The sequence below is a fragment of the Verticillium alfalfae genome, genomic scaffold, assembly GCF_000150825.1.
Source record: "Verticillium alfalfae VaMs.102 supercont1.7 genomic scaffold, whole genome shotgun sequence".
Taxonomy (NCBI): Eukaryota; Fungi; Ascomycota; class Sordariomycetes; order Glomerellales; family Plectosphaerellaceae; genus Verticillium; species Verticillium alfalfae.
In genome coordinates, this window is record NW_003315032.1 from 1,240,143 (window position 1) to 1,252,623 (window position 12,481).

Consider the following 12,481-nt stretch of genomic DNA (forward strand, 5'->3'; position numbering starts at 1 on the left):
CATTAGTCTCGTCGTGGCTGCTCCCAGCCGTCCTTTCGTTCTGCCTTCATGCGGCCCCCGGGAAAGAATCTGGCTCTGCCCTGATGTACTTGCCCGACAGCACTAATGTCAGGATGATTTTGGGCAGGTGCCTTCCGGCGGCTGGCATCCAGCCACACCAGCACGAGGCTGGGGCGACAGAGGCCTGCCATTCCGCAACCACGACACCCACGCTACATACGGACGAACTCGGCGAACACGGTAGTTTTAACCCTGTACGGGCTATCGTCATTGGAATTGTACTCCTGGCGGTCCTGCTGCTGTCCAAGCTCGTGGTGACGTGCGCAATTTTGGCGTGACGCCGCACGTGGTCAGGGTCACGAGTCAGATGGGCTTCACAACATCCCAGGCAACGGAGCTCGTGGACCGTAGTCTTTTCGACGCTTTGAGGCAGGAGAATCTCTCTCTCATGTATGACAGGTAGGTCGAAGCCTTCCCGCATACATTTTGTTTTCCTTCCCACTTCCCTTTTCTTTTCTCTTCGTTGCTCAGATGGACCGCTCACATAAGGCTTCTCATCGACCAATGTAAGCTTTATAGGCCCTTATTTGCTGGAGCTTTCAAAGCTGATATATGCCTGAAGTCATACATATCATGTCCGACGCCATGTAGCCGCCAGCTTTTGTTAACCTTACGAGGTCCTTAACGGCATCTGGTTTCATAATCTTTTTACTAAAGAGGCTTGTACTTCATGGTATCTATTCTGGTAAAGATAATTCATGTTGACTCCTTGGACTAGACTTCTATGCGGTCTTCGGTTTGACGGAAACCTATGTTGGAATTCTAATAGGTGGTGAGGAGCTACGCTCTCGGCTGCCACACATTCTACGTGCTTACGAACTCGGTAATGAGATGTTGCGAGGTGAAGAGGCTCTGGAATATTGTATAATAGTACTGATCTGTATGCTCACGATTCGCGTAAACCATGAGCGGGTGATTTTGATGCCAAACAAAACCCCATCTCGGACGGACTTTCAAATCAATGGCCCGACTGCGAGGTGGACTACGAATCTTTGACCGCAATCCCGGGAAGCTGAATAATATATGCAGGTCAGGTTGTGTCTTAGAGCAAGTGTTTGGCTGATTGCTTGGTTAGACCGATTCTAGCTCCTCTGTACATGATATCAAACTCTCACTGCATACGGGAGCCAAGTCAAAAATTCTTCTTTCACGAGATGCCCAACATTTTCCGCAGCCAATCACCGCCAATTTTCATAACAGTATCCTACACAGCCTATCAAACGGGACAAGAAGCGGAATAACAGCCATCGTTCTCGATATTTTGAGCGTCGTCGCTTTTTTCAACGCTCCCAAGAAAACGACCAAGCTAAGAATCGATGACTGCCAGGCTTTCACCCTCTCATTCTTTTACCGTCTTGAGTCAATTGAATCCTTCGGCAAATTTGACTCAATCCAACGCGCTCCTGTTTTGGCTTGGTGACTTTCGTCACTGGCTTCCCATCGGGATTCGGACGTGGCCGTCAAGCGCAGTACAGGAATCGTTCCGATGGGTTTCAAGCTTCTCTTGACAACTTGAGATACAGGCCGGCAAATTCCCCGCTGTGATTAGAGTGTGGCTTTTGTTTGCCAGAGGCTTCGACCTGTGGGTAGACGAGGTTGGATTGAATTGGCTCCTGCCAGCATTGGCGGTGTCGAGTGAGTCTGCTGGAACCTCGACTTTTAAGGATGCTCTGTGCGCCATGATTGCCTTTCCATGGGTCGGTTCTGTACACAGTGAAGTGGGGAAGCTTTTGCGGGAGAAATATCAACGACGATGAGACTTGATTTGGATCATGGACTTCATATTATCGGAGGCAGTTCATATCGCTTCATTAATTAAGAATCCCGGCGTTGCCTGCTGAGAACACTATCGATACCCCGTCAGATAAGTCTGAATCCGGGGTACTTGATGGCGTCGAAATCGGGCTCAACCTCGTACCCAAATCCCTCCAGCGCCCTGCGAGCCAGATTCATGGCAACGCAGACCGAGACGGTACTGTAAGCGGTAGCGGTAGGGGTAGGCAAAGTGGTGGTGACAGCCGTGATGCCAGCGCACGAACAGGCGCTGTAGTAGGCCGAGGCGGAGGAGCAGTATGTCGCGTAGGTGGGGACTGCCGTGGGCGTGATCGTGGCGGCGCCGACATCCTGACGCTTCGCAACCTCAGCGGTGGGGAGAGTCACGGCACGTTTGAAGCTTGTCGGATTCGGGATGTTGACGATGGTGACAGTCGTTGTGAGGGTGGTGGTACTATTTGCAAGGGAGTCAGGCATGATAGTTTTAGATCACTTGTTCACCAATATCGGCACTTACGTAGTGGAAGGGCTGACTGTCACGACATTGAGCCTTGAGCAGTCGGCCTGACGGCTGGTTAGAGGAGGCCTCACGCCGGCTGTTCCTCCGACTCCGCGTTGGCAGTTATTTCCGGGGTTGCATTGCTTGGTCGCGCGTCTCTCGACAAAGCCATTGCCGTACACGGCGGAGACGAAGACAGTAGGCAGAAAGAGGCTGGAGAACTTCATGATGGATAGATGAGTTGGTGAGTTGATCGCAAGTCGTCTGGTGATGTCGCAAGAATCAATGAGGTCGAACAGGCTTCTAGGTACGGGAGGAGCAAGATATACCCCAGAATCTAGACATGGCATTTACCCCCGCCGACATGTCAAGGCTAGGAGGATCGTGTTAGTCCCAGACTGACAGTCGTTGACAGGGGTGCCCACATCACACACGTGGTGATCCACTGCTGCTGGCACCGCTGGATCTCCCGATTAAGCAGGGCCTAGACCGAGCAGCTATCCCGATGTGCGGTGTAGCGTGTGCAGCCCCAAAGCTGCGCATCTTTAGGCGAGCGTTGGAGCTTTCAGCTGGCGTCGGTTCCCCTGACTATTGGGCCAAGACCCGCCGACCTTTCCACAAGAGGTGATGGCGCTGCATTGGGGCGATCAACTATCACCATGCTGCTTCCTTCGACTTCAGGTATTGATAGCAAGCCCCGGGGTAGAGGGCCAGAACAGCACCAACGGATGGATCGGCTGACCTTCGAAATCAGTGGCTCGGGCTTGCCGGAATACGAGCACCTTCCATCACATTGTGAATTCTAGGATGTTGTCTGACAACCGCTGCTGCACACCTGAGTTCAGCGAAATCCTGTTCTTGTCTCGTCGACTCAAATTCGACAACACCATCACGCTCTCGCGATGCTGAGCCAGATGATAGAGCCACCAGCTGCTATCTTTGCGCTCATTTTCGTGTTCGTGAAGTTGGCCTTTTACTTGCATCATGCGTTTCGAAGAGATGATGGCAGCAGCCTCAAAGGCTTCTCTCACGCCTCGACTGCTATCAGTCCCCCAAAGCTTGGGTCGCAAATACCCTACATCGGCCACATCATTGGTTATATGCGCCAAGGAAACGACTATTTCAGCAATCTTTGTCGGCGATTCTCGAGCAAATGGCCCATCTTTACTATCAACATGGCTGGCATCCAGCTGGTCTTGGTGCAGCCTGAATTGCGCCGACACCTGCCCAAGACCAAACACCTGCAGCTCAATCATCTCGTCGCGACCATGTTTCGTCGCAGCCTTAGCTTCGGCGAGCATTCGTGTTCTCTGCTTAAGGAAGAGTTTGATCTGAGCCACGGGTTTGGCGCCAACATATCTCGCATCTTCCGTGAAGAGTTCATCCCGAACTTGAACCTCCGGAAATACATAGAAAGACTAGATGCTCAATTTTTAACGAGCATCGATACTCTGCATGAGGAGGGAAGTGGTACCCTGCGTGTCGAGGAATGGGTCTTCTCAACCTTTGTGGGCGCTCTGGGCAAGGCTCTATGGGACGATCACGCCAGCGAAGGTCCCTTCGCGGATTCGGCCTTCCTGGCAGACATGCGTATCATGCTGCTCAACATTCGGCAGCTGAACAGCCCATTCAGCTTTCTTTTCAATTCAAGGGCAGTCAGTGCGCGAAAGTCAGTTCGAAAAGCGCTGCAGGATGCTGCATCTCAGACGTCGTATCCAGAAGACAGCTTTCTTGGACGATTGCGAACTGCTTGTGCTGCGCACGGCGCCCGAGAGGAGGACTGGACCGACTATCAGCTGCTTCTGATTGCAGGTGCCGGTCCGAACGTGACCGCTGCGTCGACGTGGATGATACACCATCTGCTCGCCTGTCCAGATTGGCTGGCTCTGGTTCGAGAGGAGGTGGACTCCTTTGTTGGAACCGAGGAGGGCCATATTGACCTGGCAGACGTACCCAGCAAGTGTCCTCGATTGTTGGCAACTTGGCACGAGGTTTTGCGCTATCATGGTGGCATGGCCATTGGCCGCTATGTTCAAGAGGATACGACACTTGCAGAGGGTTGGAGACTGCAGAAAGGGAGCTACTTGATGACACCGCTGAGGCCTCATCACGTTGACCCGCATGTGTGGGGACCTACAGCAATGAATTTCGACCCATCAAGGTTCCTGAAGGCTGATGGTAGCGTTGACGAGAGCCAAAGGAAGAAAATGAGGATATTTGGGCTTTTTGGGAGCCTGTGTCCCGGAAGATTCTTGGCTGTCAACATGGCTATGGCATTCATCATTCGATTCATCTCTTCTGTAGAGCTTTACACTTTGGATGGCTGTCAACACTCTGTTCCTACCGAGAGTGTTGAGAGCGTGGCTGGGCTGCCAACGCCAGCATGGGACATGGAAGTGGGCTGGACGAAGCGTGAAGGGAGTGCGAGGGCAGTGAGATTTTGTTTTAAGAAATAACGATAAATCGAGGTAATGAAGATGAGCATAATGACAGAGGCGTTCAAATTTGATTGAGTATTCACTTCACCTACATCCGTACCTCACTGATGGTGAGACTGCTGAGGGGAAAGCAGGTTACTGGATGGGAGCTTTCGCATGGTTAGGGTTATCATCCGATATGGATTGTCAATGTCTCCGGGCATTGACCAGGTAATTCCGTTGGCCAAGCAGGTTGCTCTTGTCGAGTCCACTTACTGGAGCAATTTGACGCTGAACAAAAGCGTAGAGCGAGCCAGAAATATCTAACCACAACGCCGTGGATTTGCAAGGGGTGGATTGCAAAATTTACCCCTGTGGATCAACAAACAGTATCACAATCTCTATAATAACACAAGATGAATGTTTATGATTTTGATTTATTCTTTCGGTTTCAAGACCTGCATGCGCACCGCTCGAACCCTGGATGTATCAACAGCATTACTCTGGGTACAATGCAACTTGAACCTCTGCTTGTAAGTATCTGCCACAGTTCTCTACCGCGCCGTCTCAACCCGCGACTCCTCCTTCGACTCAACGCCAGCCTCCTCGTCCTTCTCGATGTCAGCGACTTTCTGCTCGAGGTGGTCGTCCGTCTGCACGCCAGCCACAGCATTTTCGAACGAGCGACCCCTCTTCTCAGGACCCAGCATGGTCGTGCAGACGATGCCCATGGCAATGATGGCGGTGGCGATACCCATGGTCGGGCCAAACGCCTCAACCTTTGTGGGGCCGTTCTTGCCCTGGATGGTGATGAGCGTGTTCTCGGCAATGGCGTTGACAATCTGGGCCGAGGGCGACGAGATGGCGTTGCCGAGCTGGTAGCAGATACCGGGGAACGACGAGCGGAAGGCGGGCGGCGAAAGCTCGTTGAGATGAATGGGGATGACGCCCCAGGCGCCCTGGACGAAGAACTGCATGAAGAAGCCGCTGGCGCTGAGGCTACGCTCGCCGTGGGGCAGGATCCAGGCGGGGATGAGGCAGGCCGAGATGAGGGCCGAGGCAATGATGGCGCGGCGGCGACCAAAGAACTGCGACAGGTAGCCGATGATGGTGCCGCCCACGCAGGCGCCCGTCTTCATAAGGATAGAGGCGCGCGAGGCGGCAGCGTTGTCGAGCTGCTTCTGCGTGAGCATGAAGGTCGTGTACGAGTCTTGCGACGTGTGCGAGTAGTAGTTGAACCACGTCATGAGGATGATGCAGTAGATGCACATGCGCCACTCGGCGCGGATCATGGCCCGCGTGGCCCGCCAGAAGTCGCCGGCCGACGTGTGCGACTTGGCACCGCGGGCCTTGGCTTCGAGGAACTGTTGAGACTCGGGGAAGGCGACGCGGACGAGACCGACGGCGATGGAGAAGCCGGCTGGACAGGGGTTTCCTTAGCAGGTGCTTTAATGGGGGAGGGAGATATGAATGATAGGCTTACCAGCAATCCAGAAGACCGTCTTCCAGGTGTCTGTCTCACCACCGACGCCTAGGTTGGCACAGGCGGCGAGCACGTAGCCAAAGGAGTAACCCTGCTGTAGAATGCCGGACATGAGACCGCGAGCGTTCGTTCTGAGCCGTGTGTTAGTGTCTCACTCTCATCTTACTTAAAACCCTCAAGCAAGGGATCGGCAGTCAGGATCATAACGTACGGGCAGTGCTCCAGCGCCATGGCGATGGCGTTTCCGTAGACACCTCCCATGAAGAGGCCGAACAGAGACCTGACGGCGAGGAACTGCTGGAAGGTGGTGCTGTAAATGGTGGCAATCTGCAGCAGGCCGAGGATGATCATGTTGGCGACCATGGGCCACTTGCGGCCCCAAGCATCACCTGCCAAACCAAAGGCGGCAGCGCCGACTGATCGGAGAAGCAGGGTCAGAGTGATGGCTGTGGTGATATCCGTCTTGGAGCGGTCATAGTAGTCGGCCAGTTTCTTGGTCTGGATGGAGAGGGCGTGGAAATCAAACGCGTCAGCTGTCCACGCGAGGAAGCCAACGATGAAGAAGAGCCAGTCACGAGCAGACAGCTGGGCGAGGAGGGAGAAAGGGTTCTGAATGGGGTCGGGGTCGTGCCACTCTGTGTGTGTTTCGCCCTCGGGGGTCGTGACGACGACGCGTTGGCGCCAGACTGTGAGATCGCGAAGGGACTGCTTGGCCGTGGCAAAAGTGCCCTTGGCGAGGGGGTCCGCCTGGGTGACGGCCATCTTGCGGATGGTTGAAGGAGCTTCTGGCCGTGTCTGTGGGTGGCTGAATATCACTGAGACGAGAATAATAATGAGAAGGGTGTTGACTGAAAGGGGTGCGCCGATGGAAGGTAGATTGACGGCTGATTAAGAGGTCAAAGACAGAGCGAGGTTCTTCTGGTAGACGACATCCACCGTCTTTATACTTCGGCACTCACTCAGACAATATGACGAGGAAGAGATTTCCACCTCGCATACAACAAGATCAGACACCTTATCTGCCCCGCGTCTTACACGCCCCGGCAGTGCCATGACCCATGGGGTACCCGGCCTTGACCGAGCGATGGGTCAGTGAGTCCGTGGTGTAACGCCGCGCTGCAGCCAGGACTGGGTGCTTGCATGCACGCGGGACCAGGTACAGAGCAGAGAGAAAATTGGCAGCCAACCGGGCCAACAACACTGATGATCCGCGGCCCCGTGTCGGGTGGTAGCCTTGCGGAGTAAGACAGAGGGCGATCCACACGAGGTGAGGAGGAGCTGGGGGCACTGAGATTCGTGATGAGGGGAAATGATGGAGGCAAGGGGTTTCCGTGTGGGGAATGGTGTGAGGGAAAAGTGTTCACGTCGCATCGACGGAATGAGTTGTATCGGGTGCTGCTGTGGGGGGGTTGGAAAGGAGTTGTTGTTGATCTAGGTGGTGGTGGTAGCGCTGATGGTGGTGATGCCGTGCGAGACACGGACTATGCAGGGTTGACGTCGTGTGGCGTATTCCATTTCCTCTTCAAACTATCCTTGCTGATCTGAATTGTGACAGACCAGAGAGGAAGAAGCAAGACGTCCACGTCGAGGTTTGAAGAAGTGGTTGAAGAAACACCAAGGGACAGATAGCACTGCGAACAGACCAAGATCGACACTTTGCCAAACAAACGAACCCTAAAAAAAGGCCAGACATCCCAAAGTCGCCATCACCACTGGTTCGAACACAACGCAACCTCGTAAAACATCACAGCAACTCCTGAAGGAGCCCCTCACCAACTGCCCGACCCCCCATTTCGATAAGACGGAATTGCCACTTGTTCAGAGTCGTGACTCTCTCTCTTTCTCTCTCGCTTCACCCCCTCCCTCCCTCTGTCCCTCTTCTCCGCATCTCTGTTTTCCCCAAATGATCGAAAAATAACAGGAGCCTCCCCCGCTTGGATCCTCCCGTTCGACACAACCGCTGACCGAAAAAGCCCGATGACTCGTCGAGTGTGCCGTCTTCCGCGGTCCTGCAGGGGATCGTCACGTCGCCAATACGCTGACACGGATAGACCGGCATCCCAGCCCACGGATCACAAATGCCCCGTAGGCCACCGCAAGCGAACGCCTCCAGGTTTTTCTCCCTCTTTCCCCAGAGGACAACAAGCTTACCGATAAGCTTCTTCTGGGGGAGGCTGTGCGTCCTTGATTCCTCGATCTCCTGAAGCTAGCAATTCGTGACAATCATTCTCTGTATACGTCACTGTACTCTGAAATGCCTCTTGGGAAGGCCGGTAGTTTATCTGCCCAAAGCAGGACCTGACGTGCATCGCAAGTGTGTCTCCCCTCGTCTGACGTTTTCCCTTTTTCGAACAGGAGGCTCAAAAGTCAAGCAATCGCCCAGGCTCTTGGCACAGCGGGAAGGGCGTTTGCGTGCGCACGCGCACACCTACCCACCCCCCTTCTCACAAGAGCCGAAAGTTACTGATCCCTGCATCGTCGTGGGGACACCGCGCACTTCTGTCCGGGCGGGCTTTGGCTGGAGCCCCAAGAGGGAAGAGTAAGAAAAATAATTCCAACCCCTGCTTGTCCTTCACTCTCGCGACCCAGCTATCAATGGGATTCCAGACCACGGACACAACACCCGAGGGCATCTGCGGGCACGCAACAGAACGCCACGGCTGAACTCCTGCGGGGACGGCAATCCGAACAAGTGCGCCGCCCGCTGGCTTCTTCACGGCGTGATTTGACAGCATTGTTCGAGAAGGCATCTCCCATGCGCTTCGAAAATGAGCCGGGGGACAAGGTGGGGGGACAGAGGAGAGCTGCGTGGGATGGAGGCTGAAGCGGAGCTTTCCAGCATGGCGTTGGCGACATTCGCTCGGTCAGGCCATTCCACCTACCGGTTCTTTGTCGCGCGGGCTATTCACCGCTCTCGAGATGGCCAGGGGGGGAGGGCGTCATGTAACACCTGGTACCACGTTGTGACCAGTCAAGCTTTTTCTGGGGACGTCAGGGACAAGAGAAGCACGAAGTTGGCACACATGAAGAGGTAGTCAACCTGCGTTGCTGCAGCAGGTGTTGAGGGTGAAGGCCTTGATCTGACTCGGGGACTCTCCACGTCCAGATGCTTTCCCCCCTTCCCTCTGGTGAGACGGAACGTGATGCCAAGGAGAGAGCAGGCGCTCTCGCGGTAAGATCATTCGTCCGAAGAATCCAATTCATCAGCGTGAGCTCAACGGCCGCGTCAAGCACACAAGCGAGATCAGTGCGGACGACCGTGCGGTCCCGGCGCGGCGCCTCCGTGCTGTCCCGCGCCACGACCCTCGAACTATTCTCGTCCGCGGCGCTCTGTGCAATCATGGCATGTCTTGTTCATCAGGCACCAAAGCATGTTCGTCGAATAGCCGAAAGAAAATATCTCGTGTTCGTTGCCTATTCCAAGTACATACCAGACGCTTCGCTACCCCTCTAAATCAACCCCCATAACTCCGGTGAATGCCGTGCCGGAAGGTTCCGTATCCCTCCCTGAATGCTGGTGCTGTTGCCAATGATGATACTGATGCTCATGCTGATGCCATGCCACACCACGTCGTGCTAGACGACGATAACCCTCCTTCTAAGTCTATAGTCATGTCGGTTTATTCCGTTCCGACCCGAGCGTGCGTCGAAGCCAATCTTTCTTCCCACGGCGGCGCAAGACTTTGGAAGACTCCATCTCTCTCTTCCCTCTTCACTGCTCACTCACTCACTCACTCACTCACAAAGTCCCCTCAAAACTCAACAATCCACTTCGTCCTCCTCCTCTCTTCCCCAGAGGATACACAATAAGCGCACTGAGGAACAACCCAACAGTAATGCCAATGGCAACCTGAATGACGGCAAACAGCACGTTGAAGGCAGACGTGTTGAGCTCCTGCCCGCCCGCCCCGCCCGTGCTCGTGCCGTTGGTGCCGCTGGTAATCTGATCCGCTGACGTGACGCCTGCCAGGAGCGAGCCGCCTGCCGCGAGACCGCTAGGCACCTGAACAAAGATGGCTGGGAGCATGGCTGCCGCGGCGAGGCCGTAACCGACCGGCCTCTGCTTACGAGGCGGCTCTTGGTCGGCCTTTTCTCTCTCGATTGAGTTGGGCGAGCTAGGTCGAGACTCGACGTCCAGAGGTGTGTGGCCGTGCATCTGGTACGACTCGGCCGGCCGCTCGTTGTGTCGGCGACTGGAGCTCCGAAAGCGCGGAGCCACTCGCATCTGAAACCAGTCGACGAGCTCGAACCACGCCGTGTTGACGTGTCGGCCGAGACGAGAGTACAAGTTGGCGAGGATGCCGACCGTCAAGGCGCCCAGCATGTTGGAAATTTGCGTGTTGCCCTGGAAGTAGTCGCTCGAGTAGCTGTTGACGACGAAACCAGCCAGCGAAATACCCAGCATGACGGGTGTCTGCTTCCACTTGGCCTGGTTGACGACGCATAGGCAGAGCGTGAAGGCCGGTACGAAAAGCAGGTGCCACTTCCTGTCGAGGGGGTTGTGGCAGAAAGTGTCCGAGACGGCGTGTTCACGGTCCACCAAGCCGTAAATGGCCGTGCCAATAGTGATACCGTAACCGAGGAAAAGCGTGTAGATCATAGCATACACCATGCGGACACTGCCGGCGACGAGGTTGTGACTCTGCAGCTCGAGACTGCTGCAAAGAACCATGTAACCGGGGAGAATGAGGGCGATACTGCTTTGTGCCAGTGCCGAGAAACAAAATAGTTGGCCACCCCTGATAGAACCAAAGGCTCTGGCAAGGAATGACGTGATGATGGCCGCCGTGATTTCAAACACATTGGCGTACAACTCGTTGTTGGGCGCCACAATCAACTGCAGCCAGCCCAGTATGCACCCCAGGAGAAAAGCAATGGGCATATCGATGAAGCGACCCTGGAACGCAAAGGGCGCAACACAGGCGCTGGCAAGACCATACACGGGGACGCGAACCCAGTTGTTGAATTTGAGGTTGCGAGACATGATATTGTCCAACTTGACCGTAGCCTCGTCGACACCCATGCGGTCGTGCACGACCTCCTTGTACAGCTCGTGCACATCTCTCAGCTTGCCGAGATCGACACCCTGAGAGGTGCGGACGATTTTGACTTCCGTCGTGTGCGTGCTGCTGTCGTCGAAGCTGATGATCATGCAGCCAGGGATGTAGAGGAACTGGCCTTCAATCTCCATAACGCGGGCCGACATGGTCATGTACTCCTCCAGCCGATGGGTAGGGGCACCGTACATCATGAGGGCGCGGCAGAGCTTCACGAGATACTTGTGACGCGACAAGATCTGAGCAATGTGCTTCGTGATGCGCACCTTTTCGTCGCGCTTCTTTTTCTCCTTTGACTTGTGGTTCTTGGGCGATGCTGTTCCCCACGTGCCCGACTTTCGCTTTTTCCGGTCGGGGATTGGGTCCGTCTTGATCTTTTCGGCCACCGAGCCGGACATGGCATTCGATCCTGGCGCCATGAACATGGAGGACGACTTCATGAGTTCATTGAGGGCAAGAGACGACTTCGACCCTTGGTGTCGGTGGTACCCAAAGAAGCCGCTGCTCGGGCGAGATCGTTCCCTGGGAGACCCATGTGCCGAGCTCGGCCTCGACGGCGGTTGAGAGACTGGCGGTGAGGGGTTGGGCGTGGCAGTCATGGGTGTAGTACGACCGCTGTTGTCGCCGCTGTCCTTGCCGCCGTCGTTGTAAAGCTTCAACAAGGATCCGAGGATACCGCCGTGGTACTTCTCAGGGCGGGGAACGTATTCTTGGGCGTAGTTCTTCTCCTCGGTGGGCGTCGCTGGGCGCGATGCGGCGCCCTCCTCAGGACGGAACCTGAACATCTCGTCTGGGTCACGCCGCCTGCCTCGCTGGGTATGGGTTCGCACGAGGTCTCGGCCGTCAGATGGGAGTTTTTTCTCGGCCTCGATCGCACAACCCCAGCGTCGGCAAATCGGGACATGTCAAGACCAGTCGCGACACTGTCGGCCTCTTCGTCTTCTTCGGCAAGTGACTCAACAGTCCTGTCGAGAGATCCTCGTCGCGAAGAAGGAAGGGAGTAGCTTCGCTCGACGCTGACGGCAAGACGGTCGGCGCGCTGACGGGCCTCGGCGCCGGACCGTTGTTGTCTCTCCGAGGCTCTCTGCTCCGCCCAGTCGGCCTTCTGCCGCTCGTCCGGTACATCATAGCTCGTGTTACGCATTGATGGCGGGGCGAGGACGAGCTGGGCCGGTAATGGCAATGGCAGGAA

General features: G+C 55.3%; 4 protein-coding genes across 4 annotated transcripts in view; 1 reads left to right on the top strand and 3 right to left on the bottom strand.

Annotated features, from left to right (window-relative positions):
• Nucleotides 1-1,920: 1,920 nt before the first annotated feature.
• On the bottom strand, nucleotides 1,921-2,559 carry VDBG_06216 (predicted protein; the record flags this gene model as incomplete). The annotated part of the gene is made up of 2 exons (XM_003003728.1): nucleotides 1,921-2,287; nucleotides 2,351-2,559. The coding sequence occupies 2 exons, from the start codon at nucleotides 2,557-2,559 to the stop codon at nucleotides 1,921-1,923; spliced, it is 576 nt and encodes a 191-aa protein (XP_003003774.1).
• Nucleotides 2,560-3,234: 675 nt separating this feature from the next.
• Nucleotides 3,235-4,788, top strand: VDBG_06217 (conserved hypothetical protein; the record flags this gene model as incomplete). Its single annotated transcript, XM_003003729.1, has 1 exon — nucleotides 3,235-4,788. One exon carries the CDS (start codon nucleotides 3,235-3,237, stop codon nucleotides 4,786-4,788), a length of 1,554 nt encoding a protein of 517 aa, XP_003003775.1.
• Nucleotides 4,789-5,303: 515 nt separating this feature from the next.
• VDBG_06218 (carboxylic acid transport protein) lies at nucleotides 5,304-6,994 on the bottom strand (the record flags this gene model as incomplete). Its single annotated transcript, XM_003003730.1, has 3 exons — nucleotides 5,304-6,169; nucleotides 6,233-6,363; nucleotides 6,444-6,994. The coding sequence occupies 3 exons, from the start codon at nucleotides 6,992-6,994 to the stop codon at nucleotides 5,304-5,306; spliced, it is 1,548 nt and encodes a 515-aa protein (XP_003003776.1).
• A 2,977-nt stretch (nucleotides 6,995-9,971) lies between these two features.
• VDBG_06219 (pheromone-regulated membrane protein) overlaps nucleotides 9,972-12,481 on the bottom strand; it is a gene marked incomplete at both ends in the record, with an annotated part of 2,938 nt that continues 428 nt past the window's right edge. Inside the window, 2 exons of the mRNA XM_003003731.1 lie at nucleotides 9,972-12,101; nucleotides 12,167-12,394. Of these exons, the coding sequence (XP_003003777.1) occupies nucleotides 9,972-12,101; nucleotides 12,167-12,394 (2,358 nt within the window). The remainder of the gene's footprint in view (nucleotides 12,102-12,166; nucleotides 12,395-12,481) is intronic.